Raw genomic sequence first — 15,960 nt, forward strand, 5'->3', positions numbered from 1 at the left:
AGTTGGTTAGTACAATATTATAATATAACCATAGTGAAATCCTATTCTATAACCATTCCAACAGACACAAAAGTGGATTTAAACTGTTAAATCTTAAATTATTGGTTTGGAATTTTTATAACATTGTAATTAAAATCTCCTAAATGTTAAAAAAGCACAGAAGTAAAAACATAGAGATACGTTACCAAGTCCTTGCTCGAACATCACTCCACAACCTACATATTGATTATTCTTAGCTGCTACCTCCATAAATTATTGAAGAATTTTGAAAGCTTGTGAGTTACATCAAATATACATTAAGGTGTTCCAGAATCACAACTTTCAGTGTTTTTTATGTCATTGTTGTTATTGTTTTAGGTGGTGTGCTTTGGACTACTGATCTGGCTCCCTCCATCAAAGAACTCACCTTTCACTTGTTGGCTGAAGTTTTGCGGAAGATCCACCACTTGGAGCAGAGGAAGAGCCCGGCTGGTCTTTCCAGCTCCATCGCTCTGCTGCTTAACCCCTGCCTCGCAGTGCTCATGGCCCTGCAGACAGAACTGCGGAAGCTCTATGACAGGGAGACTCAGGGATGGTCTGCTGGAGGGGCTGGAGCAGGGGGCTCCTCATCTGGAGGCATTGCATTGGCTCTGGGGGCAGAGCAGAGCCGCTTCTCCACCTACTTCCACGCTCTGATGGAGGTGTGTCTGGCTGTCGCAGAGGTGACGCTTCCTCTCAACGTTGGTGGCACTTCAGTGGGAGCCCTGTCCTCTACCAGCGCCCCTAACCTCAGTGACTCTTCCTCGTCCTCTTCATCGTCCCCAGGTCAGACGCCACAGAGCCCCAGTCTACTCTCCAAACGCAAGAAGGTAAAGATGAAGCGCGAGAGAGCAGCAGCTGCGGTGGCAGCAGCAGTCTCTGGGAAACGTGGGAGCGGAGGTACGCGGTTGTCAGAGAGTGACAGTGCGCTGCTGAACATGGCGGGCAGTAAACCTGAGGACATGCTGTGGTTCCATCGCTGCCTCACGCTCCTCATGATCCTACGACATCTTGCCAATAAGGACCCTCAGGGTTTAAGTGTCACCAGTGACGCAGTGACAGATGCCTGCCAGGCTCTGGTGGGCCCCACTGCCCACAGTCGCCTGCTGGTGCTCTCAGGTATCCCCACGCACCTGGAGGAGGCCGTGGTTCGAAATGCTATCCGCAGGGCTTGCAACGCACATGGAGGGCTCTTCAAAGATGAAGTCTTCATCCCTCTGCAGGAAGAGGACCCCAAGAAGCCCAAAGCTGGAGCTGGGGTTTGTAGCCCTCAGGATGGCAAAGCAGGCCCTGAACCGGAGCGCCCTTTCCCCAACAACGGAGGTCCTGAGAGTCCCGACAGCTCCAGCAGCGCCACTCCAGCTTTAAGTGTGAGCGCCTCGGCTTCCACCAGCCAGACATCCATCTGCAGCTCCTCTCAGGGAGTCTCCCGCACTGCCAGTGAACTCTCAGTCGATCAGGAGGCTGTCCAACCTCTGACTCCTGCTGCTGCAGGTTCGGCTGTTACTTACCCGCAGCAAGGCCCCCAAGACCCCCAGACTGTTTCTAGTCAGGAGAGTCTCGATACCTCCCTGTGTAGTACAGGAAGCCTGGGGAGTCTCGGCAGTTTGGGGGAGCCTCTCGACAACGCAGATACACCGTCGGTGTCAGATGGGGGCTCTGTGCACACAGTCACCTCACTGGAGAGCAACGCCGTCATGGCTCGGCCCATCAAGGGCTATGCTGTCATTGAGGTGGGATAATTAAGAGCACAATAATGAATCCTGGCTGTTTTGAGTTTTGTTTTGTTCTGGGTAAATATGCCTATGTTTCTTTTGTGGGTTATAGGTTCGGTCTCGGGCCAAAGTGGAAAAAATCCGTGCCAGTCTCTTCAACAGCAGTGACTTGATAGGATTGTCCAGTCTGGAAGGTGAAGAGGAGCTAATGGAGTTGACCAATGAAGAGATCCTCACAGCCTCCAGCGTTAACCAAAGCCTGTTTGACACACAGGGAAGCTCCGCCCTTGAAGACTACTTCCTGGACAAATCCGTCAGAGGTTGGTGTTTGACTCTGATCAGATATTTTCTGCTTCTGTGACATTTATTCTGGCAGTTTAACATCTTAAATGATCTGTGACCTCATTTGAAGGTGAGAAGCTTGTCCTTGGAGCGCGGGATGTCCTCACAGACATCTTTAAGAGCTGCGTGCACTCGGAGCAGATGCTCAGCCTCACACCGGCCAAGCCAGTGAAAGTGTCTGACATTTATCTCAGCAAAGAGCAGATCAACGCTCAGACGCCTGGAAACCTCCTGCATACTTTCTTCACTAATGTCCGACCTCCCAAGAAAGTACTCGAAGATCAACTAACACAGGTACAGAACAAAAGGTGTACAGTAGTGGATGGATTGCATGATCCCATTGTTAATACTACATGTGCATTTATGTGTGTCACAATAATTTGGTTCTTATTCAGATTCTCAGAAAGTATGGTACCCCCAAGCCCAATAAGAACAAATACAGTAAAGCTGGAAAAGAGCAGCATCAAGGCAAAGTGGTGAGCACCAAGAGGCCCATCACCAAACCTCCCACCAAGGAAAAGTCTGTGCTCAACAGTGTCAGGTGAGTCATTTACTACACAACACTTTAGAAAGGAAGCACTTATTTACACACAGTAATTTATTTTAATTTCCTGGTCTCTTGCATCTGTCAGGACGGCACTGAGTGAGAAGAAAACAGTCCTCAAGCCCAAATCTCCTGAGAAATGCAGACCTGATGAGAAAGATGTGGAGAAATCTCCTGCTAAGAAAACTGAAGGTTGGTAGTCATCACACACATCACAGAATATGTTATTGGATGGATGGTTTGATGCTGGGGTTAACAAGTAGTGTTTACAATATGTTCTCTGCAAAGGTTAAAGTTTTGTTGTTGCTTAAAATAGGGTTTAATAACAGAAGAAAAGTCTGAATTTTCTGCTACTATCTTTGTTTTAATATCACTGGACATCAAATCCATTGTGTCCTCTTTTTTTTTTTTTTTTTACAGTAGTTGAGGTTACATTTTTAGAAACTATGATGCTTTACTACCCAACAAGAATAGAGTCTTGTTTTGGAACCCGGAGCCGTGAACATGCCTCACATACCACCGTATTTCCTTCAGTCCCAGAGGAGAAGTACCTGACACTGGAAGGCTTCCATAAATTTGCTGTTGACCGGGCTAAGCAGGACATCCGCAGCGTCTGGAGGGCAATTTTGGCTTGTGGTTATGACCTCCACTTTGAAAGGTGAGAATGTCAACCAGCACTCAGATTGCTGTAACCCAGATACTGTCGTACACACACAGGCTCTCTGGAAACTCAAAACAAAAACTTTTGTCCTTTTTTAAAACTTAAATTAGCTTTATAAGTAATTAATAACAATAAGTAAATGGTCACTCAGAGACAAATTGTCAATATGATTTTAAATTGTTGTCAGCAGTCTACAACAACTGCAGTGTATATAGTATATTTTATGTCTGAAAGAAATTACACTGCTATAAGGAAATGGTAATATTTGATTTGTCAGATTTAATGGCTGTGTTATTTGTAATGACCTGGCTCAGGAGGTCAGAACAAAAAGGTAGACATCACCATGATAAACATTTACAGCATGCTTTATTAAATGATTTGTAAATCAGTTAATTTAGTTTTGTATGATGTGCATAAGTGAAAAAGCTGTATGTCAAATGCAAAGCAAAGCAGAAGGATAAACTCAGGGAAAAGTAACCAAACCAGAATGTGCTGGATCAGAGCAGAGTGAGAGAGAATATCAACAGGAGGCTTAAGAAACTTTAAGATGGCAGTGTACTCAAAGTAAACTAATGCAGTTGATTTTTGTATTTTGCTTATGTTTTCACCCAAATCCTGATCGTCTTAACAAGATATATATATAATTATGTTCTCATAAAAACACTCTTTCACTTTCTAGAGGGTATACATGTCTAAGAGTAAGAGATCTGTGTTTAACAGCAGCTGTCTTCTGTAACAGATGCACCTGTATAGACACGCGTCACGCCCAGAAGGCTTGTAGGAAGTGGAGCTTGGAAATGGATGTGGCGTTGGTCCAGTATATCAACAGGCTGTGCCGTCACCTGGCCATCACACCAGCCAGACTACACCCCCATGAAGTCTACTTGGACACCAGTGACACTGCTGATCCCCGTGTGGCCTGCCTGCTCAGTAAGAAACCGTCCTGTGCAGTAAATCATGCCCACACTCTCACTCGTTGTTTTGTCTGCTATATATTTATCTGTTTGTGTGTTTTCAGACGTGCCTGTGGAGAGCCTGCGTCTGCGTTTCGCTCTCCTGCAGTCCCTCAACAACTCCCTGGAGACTTTCTTCCTGCCGCTGGTAGAGCTAAGACAAACTAGCACCTATCAGAACAGCATTGCAGCATTGCTGTGTGAGGCCAAAGGTGAGCAGGATCTCAGCACAGGTCTAGAATGCTAAGTTACTATGTGTGCCATTGTTGTGATGTGTGACAGTGTATTGACCTAAAACAACACAAACTGTTTCTGTCCTCTTAGGTCTTATCTTCTACGACACTAAGGTCACAGTAATGAACAGAGTACTAAATGCCACAGTACAGCGAACAGCTGACCACGCCGCTCCAGAGATTACACTGGACCCTCTAGAGATAGTGGGAGGTAGTTGTTCCTTTTGCCTGTTTTATCTTTTACATTTTCATACCACTCGTACTGGTTCATGCAAACATTCTCTGTGTCTCTGGTGTTTGTCCTTCAGGTGAGATCAGATCATCAGAGAACACGTATTTCTGTCAGGCCGCACGCCAGCTGTCATGTGTGCCGTCGTCCCAGCTTTGTGTGAAACTGGCCAGCGGAGGCGACCCAACCTATGCCTTCAACATCCGCTTCACTGGAGAGGAAGTTCATGGCACAAGTTAGAATTTCTCCTTCACATCTTTCTTCTGCACCATCTGACAGTTTCTTAGTTGTCAAGATAATGTTTCTATTACAAACCCGACTGATGCTTTTATGGATCTGTGTCTCTAGGTGGCTCCTTCAGACACTTCCTGTGGCAGGTGTGTAAGGAGTTACAGAGCTCTGCCCTCTCTTTGCTGCTCCCCTGCCCCAGTGCTGCAGCAAACCGTAACAAGGTAACGTCTTTTAGTATCTGACATGTTTTCAGTTTGTCCTGGCTTACAAACTTTTTTTCTTCAAAACAAGATATATGCTGTGTGGATTGGCGCGATACTGTAATCTCATAGTTTCCTCTTAACCATTAAATGTTTGGAGTTTGGAGAGTTCTGTGAATATCACAATCCAAACAACAGTCTTTCTAAGAAGCCTATCTGCCACAACAAAGTTAATCACCGACAGTGTAGTATGAGTCATGATTGTGTTTTTGTCCTCCTCAGGGCAAGTACATACTGACTCCATGCCCTATAAGCTATGCAGAGGAACAGTTGTTGCACTTCTTTGGTCAACTTCTGGGCATAGCCATCCGTGCAGACGTCCCACTTCCTCTTGACCTACTTGGCTCTTTTTGGAAGGGTCTGGTGGGCGAGCCCCTGGACCCAGAGCAGGACCTGCAAGACGCTGACGTTCTCACATTCAACTACGTCAAAAAGTTTGAAAATGTAAGGGCTACCTTGATGTCTTCTGCATCGTTGCTTTTTGATGTTAGGCTCCTTTCCCTGCTGCCATGACAACTTGATTTTATTTGCTCTTAAACTCTGCAGGTGAGTGACGAGACGGAGCTGGAGGGCCTGTGTGCAGAGATCTCCTCCCAGCACCACTCAGGAGAAAGTCCGGACTCTCCCAGCAGGCCCTGCTGCACCTTCACCTACATCACTATGACTGGCGAGGAGGTGGAGCTTTGTCAGGGAGGTCGCAGACTCACTGTCAGGTACATGAAACCTGCTCAGCTGATTTTCATGTCTGTGTTGATATAGAACTGGGTTTACCCACAAACCCTTGTACATTGGTCTGTGTTCACTCTGGATGTGTTGTATTCTTCTTCATGTGCGTGTTAGCTGGGAGAATAAGGATGTGTATGCGCGGGCGGTGCGGAGCCTTCGTCTCAGGGAGCTGCAGAACATTGAGTGTATGACAGCAGTGAGTGCAGGGCTGGCCTCCATCATTCCCCTGCAGCTGCTCACCATGCTCAGCCCCCTAGAGATCGAGCTGCGTACTTGCGGCTTGCCTTACATCAACCTGGAGTTCCTCAAGGTAAAGCTTACTTTTATCTGAAATCTGTTTATGCTACATTATAACTCCCCCCACGTATGATACAGACCTGGGGTCTCATTTATCAAACATTGCGTAGGATTCATACTAAAAGTGTACGTACGCCCAAAAGCCGGAAATGGCGTACGCCAAAGGAAATTCCGATTTATAAAACCGTGCGCACGCACACCTGAACGCACTGTTCGCTTTATAAATCACAGTCCACCTGGAAAAGTTCGTATGTGGATCTGCCTCAAACTCCGCCCTCTACACGCCCACTTTCAACCATAAATGGTCAATGCAAAGCACGGCATGAATATTAAATTATGCTGCTGACCAATGGGTTTCCATGCGAGTCATGACGGAGTCACGGCATCAAGCGATGAGAAGAGGAAGTGAAACTTTCTGACACTGACATCGAGGTGTTTGTTAGTGAGGTGGAGGTGAAGAGTGATTTTATGGGACAGCAGTGATGTCACTAATAAAGAAAATACACTGATACTCTGCTGCTGCTGTTAACACAGCGAGTGAGAGTGGAGACGATAGAAAGAACCAAGCCTGAAGTAAAAAAAAAGATCACAGATCACAGATCAATAGAATCTATATCAGCTGATCAGACATCGCTGAACCCTTGCTTCCTCCTCATCCTTCCATTCGCATGCACACATCACGCAGAACCCCGCACCAGTGTCACGGCAGTATTTATTGATTTAGAGCATCGGACCAATTCCCTCACATCAGTGGATCCTAACCTCCACTCTGGGATATTATTTGGAAAGTTTCTTCATTTCTTGTAAGTGATCTCCAGGTCGCTCTGTGCGCCTAACGGCTCAGTCCCGTTCACTGCAGTGATCTGATGATACACGCACAGTGTTAGAAGATATTATTAAAACCTATTAATGACTCGGCTCCGTAACTCCACTGTTAAATGGAATCTAAACGTAATTTGCTGTAAGTTGTTTTATATATTTTTAAATTAAAAGGTTTGTGTGGAACAGAAATGTAGCGCGAGCAAAACTAAGCTGTTGGTTTTAATGTAAATTATGAATTGGATCAATAATCTGGCTTCAGTTCACCACCTCACGTCTGCGTCGCCACTTTCCCGTCTCCAAAACGTTCGTACGCATGGGTCAGAGTTTGCGTGGAAATACGCAAATTTTCCCGTCAAGTTTGTTTTTATAAATCCCAACGTTTGCGTGAGAAGTGGCGTACGCATGTTTCAGGCCCCGTTTTGTGCGTACGCAACGGTGATATTGAGACCCCTGCTCTGGGCCAACCACACAACACACATTAATGAAGATCTTGTAGATTTAAATGTTAATACATGATAGATATTGTACAGCTGTTTTCAGACATCTGTGTCCATGTCCTTTTCCTTAGAATTAGTTTTCTTCCAGTTTTGCAGCCATCATATGAACAAGCCTGCTTGCTATGAATTATCTGGACTTTTTCCTGCTGTATTCTCACATAGACTAACTTCTGGACATTTTAGTGCCCAGACTTAAGTACTGAAAACAGCTTAAGTAAATTGGAGGGATTTGTTATATAGGGATTAAACATTTCTTCAGTCAGACGTGTTTGTCTCAGACCTGTGAGATGAGAAAACACTTGATATTTTTATAATCTGATCTCAGTACACCCAACGCTTCTTTCCCTTTGCAGGCTCACACCATGTATCAGGTGGGTCTGATGGAGACGGACCAGCACATCGAGTTCTTCTGGACCGCCCTGGAGATGTTCACTCAGGAGGAGCTCTGCAAGTTCATCAAGTTTGCGTGCAACCAGGAGCGCATCCCATTCACCTGCCCCTGCAAGGACGGGGGCCCTGACACTGCTCACGTTCCGCCGTACCCCATGAAGATTGCACCTCCTGACGGTGCTGCAGGTAACGGCTGACACGGCCTCAACAGCGCTGTGATTGGACATGAGGGATGCTATCTTAGTGTGAAGTCCATCTTAGTGACGTTCATCAGTGCAGAAACTACTGATATTGATTATCAATGCAGCTCGTCTTGTCTTGCAGCCTAAGACACACTTTGAACATGTTGTTTACTGCAGCTCGACCGCCTTTTCTGAATTAGTAAGAGTGAATCATAGTGATAAAGTGTGCTTGCCCATGCAGGAGGACACACTGTTACATTTCCTACATGTGATGTTCTCATACACAGAAGTGTGATTGTCCTGAGTTTCCTTAGTCCTTATTTATAAGGGTTATAAGGGTTTACTGCAGATAAGATACTCACTTTTATCACCTAGACAAGGCTTTTATTGCTAAAAAAGCTAAACAACAACTCACTGGCCATCTGCAGGACAATGAAAAGCTTAGGTGAGAAACATACATAACGAGACTGAGCACTAGTTGATTTGGTTGTAATCCAGCTCCCTGTGTGTTTGTGCTCTCCAGGTCAGCCGGACTCGCGCTACATTCGCGTGGAGACCTGTATGTTCATGGTGAAACTGCCCCAGTACTCTTCCTTGGACGTGATGCTGGAGAAACTACGATACGCCATCCACTACCGCGAGGACCCTCTCAGCGGCTAAGACGACTCGACAACTCCCACGTTTCCCAAGCGTATATACCTGCCCCCTTGCCCCCCACCCACTTATTTTGCCCCCTGCTTCCTTCCCCACACCCCTGGACCTTCCTCTGAGACAGACCACGATCCTTTATGCTCAGCTGCTCCAACTGTACCACACATTTAACATTTCTTCAGGTTAGGCTATTAATGCTTTGCATGTTTATCCCTGCTTTTTTTTTTTATTGCCGTTTACACAAATGCTTCATGATTGTGTTGGATGTATTTTTTTTTTTTTTTGAGGAATTCAGGGAAGATAATCTGAATTAGCACTGACACTTATAACCAGTGTCTGTTCTGGATGCACTGAATTTGCGGATGGCAGTGAAGTGAAACGACTGTGACACCATTTAAATGTAATGTTCGCCTTTTCCCTTCACTTTAACCAAAGGGTTCCTGCGAATACAACAACTTTACAAAGTTCATCTTTACAGCTGTAACTTCTTCAATTCATGACTACTGAACTCCAGAATCTGTTCTCAGCTAAACTATCTCTACTCTGAGTTGTGACGTTAAAGGCAACAAACCTGTTACTCTCCTCATGCTTAACCCAGCTGCCTCCCTCGGTCTCCCCTCTGCGGGGCTGATTTTTCTGAAACATGCCTTTGCTGTACGGTAGGAGCCTCTCTTCTAGAGGGGGACGCTGGTTGTGTGAGTGAAAAGAAAATCCCTGAACAACTTCCACTGAGTTATTTTAAACAGAGGTACGACTACTACCAGACAAGAGGACAATGTGTGATGCTGCCTGATTTAGACCACGTGAGCTACGAGCAGGCAGAAGATGTGAACGAGTGCTGTACAGGATATTATGTAGTTTACTGCCTGTTTTAAAAAATATGACTGCTAAAGGACAAACTAACTTATGCCTATATAAACGGAATACATTTTATTCAAGTCTCAGAAGAGAGGGTATTTATCATATTTTAAAAAGTCATATTCATCTATTAGTTAATGGGATTGCTCTTTGATTTTTCGATTTCCAAGTAGCTGCGGACACATGGCAGGTCAGCTGACAGTCGGAGAGGCCTGCTGGTTCTGATAAACTTACGTTTCAGGTTTGTGAAACTGGAGAAGAGGATGATGCTCTCATGAGCTGCTCTCCAACATTGTTTGTGTGAAACTGCTACTGAATGTGCAACAGATCCCCCCCCCCCCCCCCCCCCCCCACTCCCCCTGTTGCTCCAACATACACAATCTACAACACTGGGGAAGGGGCGGTGCGTCATCTTGAGTTCTGCCTTTTCATAGTCTTTGACGAACGATGAACAGGATTCTGCTGTTTTTTATTTTTATTTTATCCATAATCAAACATTTAGCTTTGTAAAAAATGAAATAGAGAAAAAATGTAAATAGTCTGAAGTTATGTTTGATTGCAGTTTTTATTACTTGCTAATTCACTTCACCTTATGATTTTCGGTTTGCACTACTCCTGCAAGAAAAAGATTCTAAAAATGAGCAAACTCGGTGATGTCTGTTGGATATCCAGTTTGTTGTGTTGTTATTTTTTATGAACTTTTGGAAAATACCAGTAATCTTATCACCTTTTTGTCTTGTACTCAGATGGATTCAATTCTTCTACTCATGGTGAAACATGTTTCTTGTGTGAGTGAAATTGCCATTTTACTTGGATAGAACTGAAAAACAACAGACATGACGACTGGACGCCCACTGGATCGTTTTAACTGCTTGCGAGTTTTGGATTTGGTTCAGTTCTTTTGAAGGGTGATATACCGCTGCTAACGGGGACGCTCTCCTCTGCTTCCTCCTCCTCCTCCTCTGGGGGAGTAGATAAAGTTAGAAAAAAAGGACATATCCATTCAAAGAGGTGTTGCGAAAACGTGTGCTGTACATTTACTTGATATTTATTACAATTATTTATGGTTGCATTAACTTAAATTTTACTGTCTTACCTCTGCACATCAGAAACGTAACATATCTAAAATGGATTATACAGATGTAAAGAATCAAATGGCATTTGAGATTTCTGTGTCACAATAAAGAAAATGTCTTCATGTACAAACACCGTTCGACTGTTCTGCTTTATGTATTTTACATTTTTGACCCAGACACTTGCAGGATGTTTCTGTTTTTAATCAGATATAACTGATAAACATCCAGAGAAGTTGAGAAAACAAGTTTCTGGAGCTGATTTATTTTATTTATTTAGGAGCCCTAAAAAGGAGTCATTTGACATGACCTCGTGTACCTTCCCGTCACTTGTCCACACAGACAATATAGACTGGTGATCATGATGAATGATTCCTGTGACCGTTGTTTTTGTCTGCGTTAGGACATGCTCTTCATATAAGGCCCAGTTACCAGCTCTGGTTACGTCACTGGGCTGTAAAGCAGACGCCTTTTCAAAGGGGCAAGTGCCGGACCAGGCCAGTTCCAGCCGGATCTCCAGTCATGCTCCTCAACTCAGTCACACTATACCTTCAGCTCCATTATGTGCCACATGCAAAGGGAATCGTATGCAAATGCAGAAGCGATGTTGAAACAGTTTCTTCAGCAAAAATCGGATGAAAATGTAATATATATGTATAATAAACGTATATACAGATCAGCCACATTAAAACCAATAACTGGCCTATGGGTGTGTGGCTCCTCCAGCTATAGGATGGGTAGCAAAAACCCTAACCCTGTACAGTGGTTTTTATTATAATTTGTATAATTCTACTTCTTCTTGTTATATATATATATCAGTTTAAAGCCTCATATTTAGAGCAAGGTTTCTCATTTTTAACACCATGTCTAGACCATTAGCGTGTTGTTATTTCAGGAATGTCTCCAGCATGTTGACACGGGTGTTTTTCAAAGGGAGCAGTCATGTGTCCTATACATACAGCTGTCCCCTCTCTTTTCTTTCTGACATAAGGGCCCTACGCCCCACATGTTAATGACCCGCCGACCAATGTGCAGCCACGAAAAGTGCCACATCCCTAACAGCCCGGCCAATCAAGAGCTTGGAAGTCCAGCAAAAGGTGTGGGGACATCCGCTATGGTTGTGCAAAATCTACTACAGACACATAAATCTTCTTCCCTGACCTACAGATCTTTACAGCAGAGTGGCCATATGACCTGCTGGAGCACACGACTGTGTGATGTAAGGATCTCTCTTGGTGGAGAGGAAACAAGCTGTCTGTGTTGACTGTCACCCGCTGTATATAAAGTTAGAGGATACATTTGAAATTTTGTGATTCCTCTCTGTTGTACACAAATGATCAGAGCTGCTCACAGATCTAATTCTGACGGCACCGTGAATCCTCGAAGGTGTGTGGAGCTTAATGAGAAAGACAGCCACTGAGACCAGGGCTGTTAATGAACTGTTGAATAACTTGATGGTACAGGAGAGATTGTTAATAAGCTGCAGCTCCTTTATCATTGTTGTTTATCTTATTTTACAACATTTTGTGTCGATTATATATATTTCACTATGATAACTTTTCTATATTATCGTCTTTTCTATAATTGATTGCTTTGGTTTCCATTGGTCTCAAAAGCTGAGTGCTTTTAATTCATTTTTTAACATCTTTTTTATCCTTCTGCCTGTTTTGTCACTCACATGTGAAGCACTTTGACGTGCATTTACATTTTTGAAACGTGCTTTTTAAAGAAAGTTTGATGATATAGTCATGCTTCTCTTGATACAAGTTAATGCTTTGTTTTACACGCCATCTGCAGGCAGGAATAAGAGACTGCCATTGAAATGATTCCCCAGACAGAATAGTCATAAATATAATTTATTCATTGTTAAATTTCAAAAGTACAAAAGCAGAGGAACAACAAACATGCACTGTTAAAAAGCAAGCCTGCTAAATACAAATGTCAACTCCCCAGGGTCTATAGAGGTCTCTCTAGTCACAAACTACCTCTACCTGAGCAGCATCACAATCACAACATTATTGAAACAATAAAAAAAAAAAAATCCCTCCAGCTGCTCCCCTCACATGTGTCAGCGCTCAGGAGGTTTTCACAGTCTGGAATGATTCGGGCAGTGGAGCACATGAACAGTGGGATGCAGGGACTGGGACCAGCCGATGGAGGAATAGAAGGAAAGTCAGGAGGTAGTCGGCCGTGCTAGATAATACCCAGCTGTTTTTTCAGCTTCCACAGCTGCCCCATGCTGATGTTGTTGCCCCCGCACACCACGATGACCACGGGGCCCAGGTTCTGCGCCAGCTTGCCCTCGTCCTGCAGCCGTTTGATGACGCCACTGTACACAGCTGCCAGGGCCGCGCCACAGGCCGGCTCCACCAGGACCTTCTCATCATCTGCAGGGAGAGGAGACACGGGGGGGATCGATCAGTGTCATGGCCACATTAGATGTAGTGTGCATCTGTTCAGGTGGGTCGTACTAACCTACAAAGTGTTCCACAGCTTTTACAGCTTCTTGGTCCGAGACGAGTTCTGAGAAAACTGTGTGCTCCTGCACCAGTTTCATGGTCTGTGCAGAGACACGCGTCAGGCCCAGAGTGGTTGCAACACTGGAGAGTAAAATAAAACGTCAGGAAGGAGTCACATCCACACAAATGTCATTGTTTGTGTGTAACGACATGTGTGATCAGGTACCTGGTAATAGCAGGTAAAGTGACCAGCTCGCCAGCCTTCATGGCGGCATTGAGGCTATGTGCTCCAATGGTTTCCATGGCTACAATGGGTACATCAGCCCAGTTGGCGCGCCGCAGTCCCTCCACCACTCCGTTCAGCAGGCCTCCACCTCCCACCGACAACACGATGGCGCCCGGCTTCTGCCTTAAGTCTCGCTCCAGCTCCTTCACCAGAGACGTGTGGCCTTCCCTGAAACACACAAACACAGTCTGCCTGTAAGTTTCCTGGAGATTCAATATCAACATTTTTTTTTAAATGTGCAAACTGTGGCCTAGTTTCTCATTCTCCTTCTTATGATTAAGTAATTTATGATTGAGTTCAACACTTTGACTGGCGTCCGATGACTTATCTGTCGACCCCCCCTTAGCGTTAGCGCTGTGATAAGACACAATGTATCTGAAATGACATTTCACCCTGCAATCATCTCCGTGCATGAGTGCGACTGACATTGTAAGATATGAGTGTTGCTATCAGTCCTTTGAAAATAATTTCAATTTCCTTTAGCGTCGACAAGAAAGTGTCTTATCTTACCAGCCCCCCCTCCCCAGCCCCCCCCCCCCCCCCCCCCTCCCCTCCCGATGACCGATAAATGACTACGCAGGGATTTCTTCAAAGAGAACATGGTGATGCTGACACAGTAACAGACAGACTGACACTGCCTTACCAGATAAGGGGGTCGTCAAACGGAGAGATGAGCACCCAGCCGGGGTTGTTGGCCACGAGCTGCTCTCCATATTCAATGCTTTCATTTAGAGCCTGACAGAGACAAGCCACAACTTAAGTTAATATGATGTATTCAAAATATTTCAAGAACATAGAAGATTCCTAATAATCCCTTCTGTACGTCTGTATTTGCCCATTAATCTATTTGATTATCCAAATAGTCATATTCAGTGTTATTTTTCATCATATATCTAATGGTGCCTTGCATTTGTCAGACAATCCATCCCTTATTTTAAAATCGGAATAATACGGAAAGAAACTAACCTTGCCATGAATGACCACAGTGGCGCCCTCGTCCATCAGCCTCTCCACTGTGAGATTGGGTGTGACGCTCGGGACGACGATGGTGGCAGGAACCCCGAGCTGACGGGCAGAGTAAGCTGCAGCCATACCAGCGTTTCCTCCTGTTGAGACCAGGAGGGTCAAAGGTTACTCACAAACACACCAGCAGGGCCAAAGATGAGCATTGGGTCGTTTTTTTTTGTTTTGGTGCTCACCTGAGCAGCAGACAAACCGCTCACATCCTCGCTCTGCCCACTATATTAAAAAAACAAAAGATAATACCGTGAATAATCTTTAAATCACAGGTTGTAAACACAGCAATGACAGATTGGAGATGAGAAACTCAAAGCGCTCCACACTGGATCTATTACCATCATCTCAGCCACACATCAATCAACACAAAGTAGAGCTAGGTCATGAAATCAGGGGAAAGGGACTCACAGTTTGGCAGAGGTGCCCGATGCCCCTGATCTTAAAGGACCCTGTTGGCTGAGATGAGTCCAGCTTGAGGTAAATGGAGGTACCAGCCACTTTGGTCAGGGCAAGGCTCTGCCTCACTGGAGTGGCCACATGGAGAGGCTGCTGGGTCTTCATCTCACTGCCAAGAAGAAGACAAGCCCAGACTGTCTTTAATCCAAGAAACTTCCAAATACTTAAAAACAAACAAAAAAAATGAATGTCCACATCAAAATGGCCTATTTCCTGTTTGCTTGTTGATTATCCACTGATCATCAAAAGTTAAAAAAGGCAACATAGATGGGGTTTTTTTTATGTTTGCTTTAACTTACCAGACTCAGGTGGACGACAGGAAGACACGCTGTGCTGTAAATAATGATCCCACACTTCTTCACTCCTGTCTCTCCTGCAGCTGAGGTGCATATATACCTGCTCGAGCTGTGGGCTCGGCTAAGGAGGCCCACTAACGGACCAATCAGCGTCAGGCATCCCGGCCCCAGACCCTCCCCCTGTCCGTGAGGATGACACGGGCCGAGGACGAATGGAGTGTCCTCGGATGAGACTGAGCTGTGCCCCAGAAAATCAAATAAAGCACATTATATTGTACTAATATCTTTACTCAGTCCTCACCACAGATACAAAGCTTTTAAAGTGTCATCTCTCCAAACGTATCAACATAACGGTCCATGTGCTCTGCTCCTCGGAGACCACCCCTGACATTTTACTCTCGCATCTAAACCGGAACACACCGCGGACATTACCTAAAGAGTCGCTACTATTTTCGCCCAGATCTTCAACTTCCTAATTCGGCCTCTCGGGGGACAGCCTGGACGGCTCAAACCTGAACGATCCGGTGGAGCAGAGCTGCTGCCTCACGGTCACAGATCAAAATATACAAAAGAGGAGCCTTACATAAAAAGTCAGAACAAGAGCAGTTACATATCTATGCAATCAGTGGTGCGTGTTGAAAAATCAAAAGGTTGTTATCGCGTTGTGTTATCATGTTATCAATATGATATTTTGTACAAAGTACAATGCATGGGGCGGGGGGGGGGGGGGGGGGGGGGGGGCAGATTACACATAATCAGAGCAT

General features: G+C 45.0%; 2 protein-coding genes across 7 annotated transcripts in view; one reads left to right on the plus strand and one right to left on the minus strand.

Moving 5' to 3' along the window:
- Positions 1-9,050, plus strand: part of LOC117768483 (probable E3 ubiquitin-protein ligase HECTD4) — a 34,313-nt gene extending 25,263 nt beyond the window's left edge. For 3 of the 6 annotated variants that reach the window (XM_034596854.1, XM_034596853.1, XM_034596855.1), the window contains exons 61-76: positions 358-1,751; positions 1,846-2,053; positions 2,146-2,369; positions 2,471-2,616; positions 2,708-2,811; positions 3,040-3,277; positions 4,020-4,210; positions 4,299-4,445; positions 4,558-4,677; positions 4,775-4,930; positions 5,044-5,147; positions 5,409-5,630; positions 5,733-5,899; positions 6,027-6,222; positions 7,882-8,104; positions 8,624-9,050. In XM_034596854.1, the coding sequence (XP_034452745.1) occupies positions 358-1,751; positions 1,846-2,053; positions 2,146-2,369; positions 2,471-2,616; positions 2,708-2,811; positions 3,040-3,277; positions 4,020-4,210; positions 4,299-4,445; positions 4,558-4,677; positions 4,775-4,930; positions 5,044-5,147; positions 5,409-5,630; positions 5,733-5,899; positions 6,027-6,222; positions 7,882-8,104; positions 8,624-8,760 (3,977 nt within the window). In that variant the 3' untranslated portion in view covers positions 8,761-9,050. The remainder of the gene's footprint in view (positions 1-357; positions 1,752-1,845; positions 2,054-2,145; positions 2,370-2,470; positions 2,617-2,707; positions 2,812-3,039; positions 3,278-4,019; positions 4,211-4,298; positions 4,446-4,557; positions 4,678-4,774; positions 4,931-5,043; positions 5,148-5,408; positions 5,631-5,732; positions 5,900-6,026; positions 6,223-7,881; positions 8,105-8,623) is intronic. The other 3 variants (XM_034596856.1, XM_034596857.1, XM_034596858.1) reach the window with 1 other exon arrangement.
- Positions 9,051-12,780: 3,730 nt separating this feature from the next.
- LOC117767713 (L-serine dehydratase/L-threonine deaminase-like) lies at positions 12,781-15,267 on the minus strand. The gene is made up of 8 exons (XM_034595538.1): positions 15,200-15,267; positions 14,853-15,009; positions 14,627-14,666; positions 14,394-14,533; positions 14,071-14,162; positions 13,368-13,595; positions 13,158-13,282; positions 12,781-13,069 (listed from the first exon to the last, which is right to left on the minus strand). Exons 2-8 carry the CDS (start codon positions 15,003-15,005, stop codon positions 12,876-12,878), a joined length of 972 nt encoding a protein of 323 aa, XP_034451429.1. The 5' UTR covers positions 15,006-15,009; positions 15,200-15,267; the 3' UTR covers positions 12,781-12,875.
- Between the last annotated feature and the right edge of the window lie 693 nt (positions 15,268-15,960).

This window comes from Hippoglossus hippoglossus, chromosome 9 (genome assembly GCF_009819705.1).
Source record: "Hippoglossus hippoglossus isolate fHipHip1 chromosome 9, fHipHip1.pri, whole genome shotgun sequence".
In the NCBI taxonomy this organism is placed as follows: domain Eukaryota; kingdom Metazoa; phylum Chordata; class Actinopteri; order Pleuronectiformes; family Pleuronectidae; genus Hippoglossus; species Hippoglossus hippoglossus.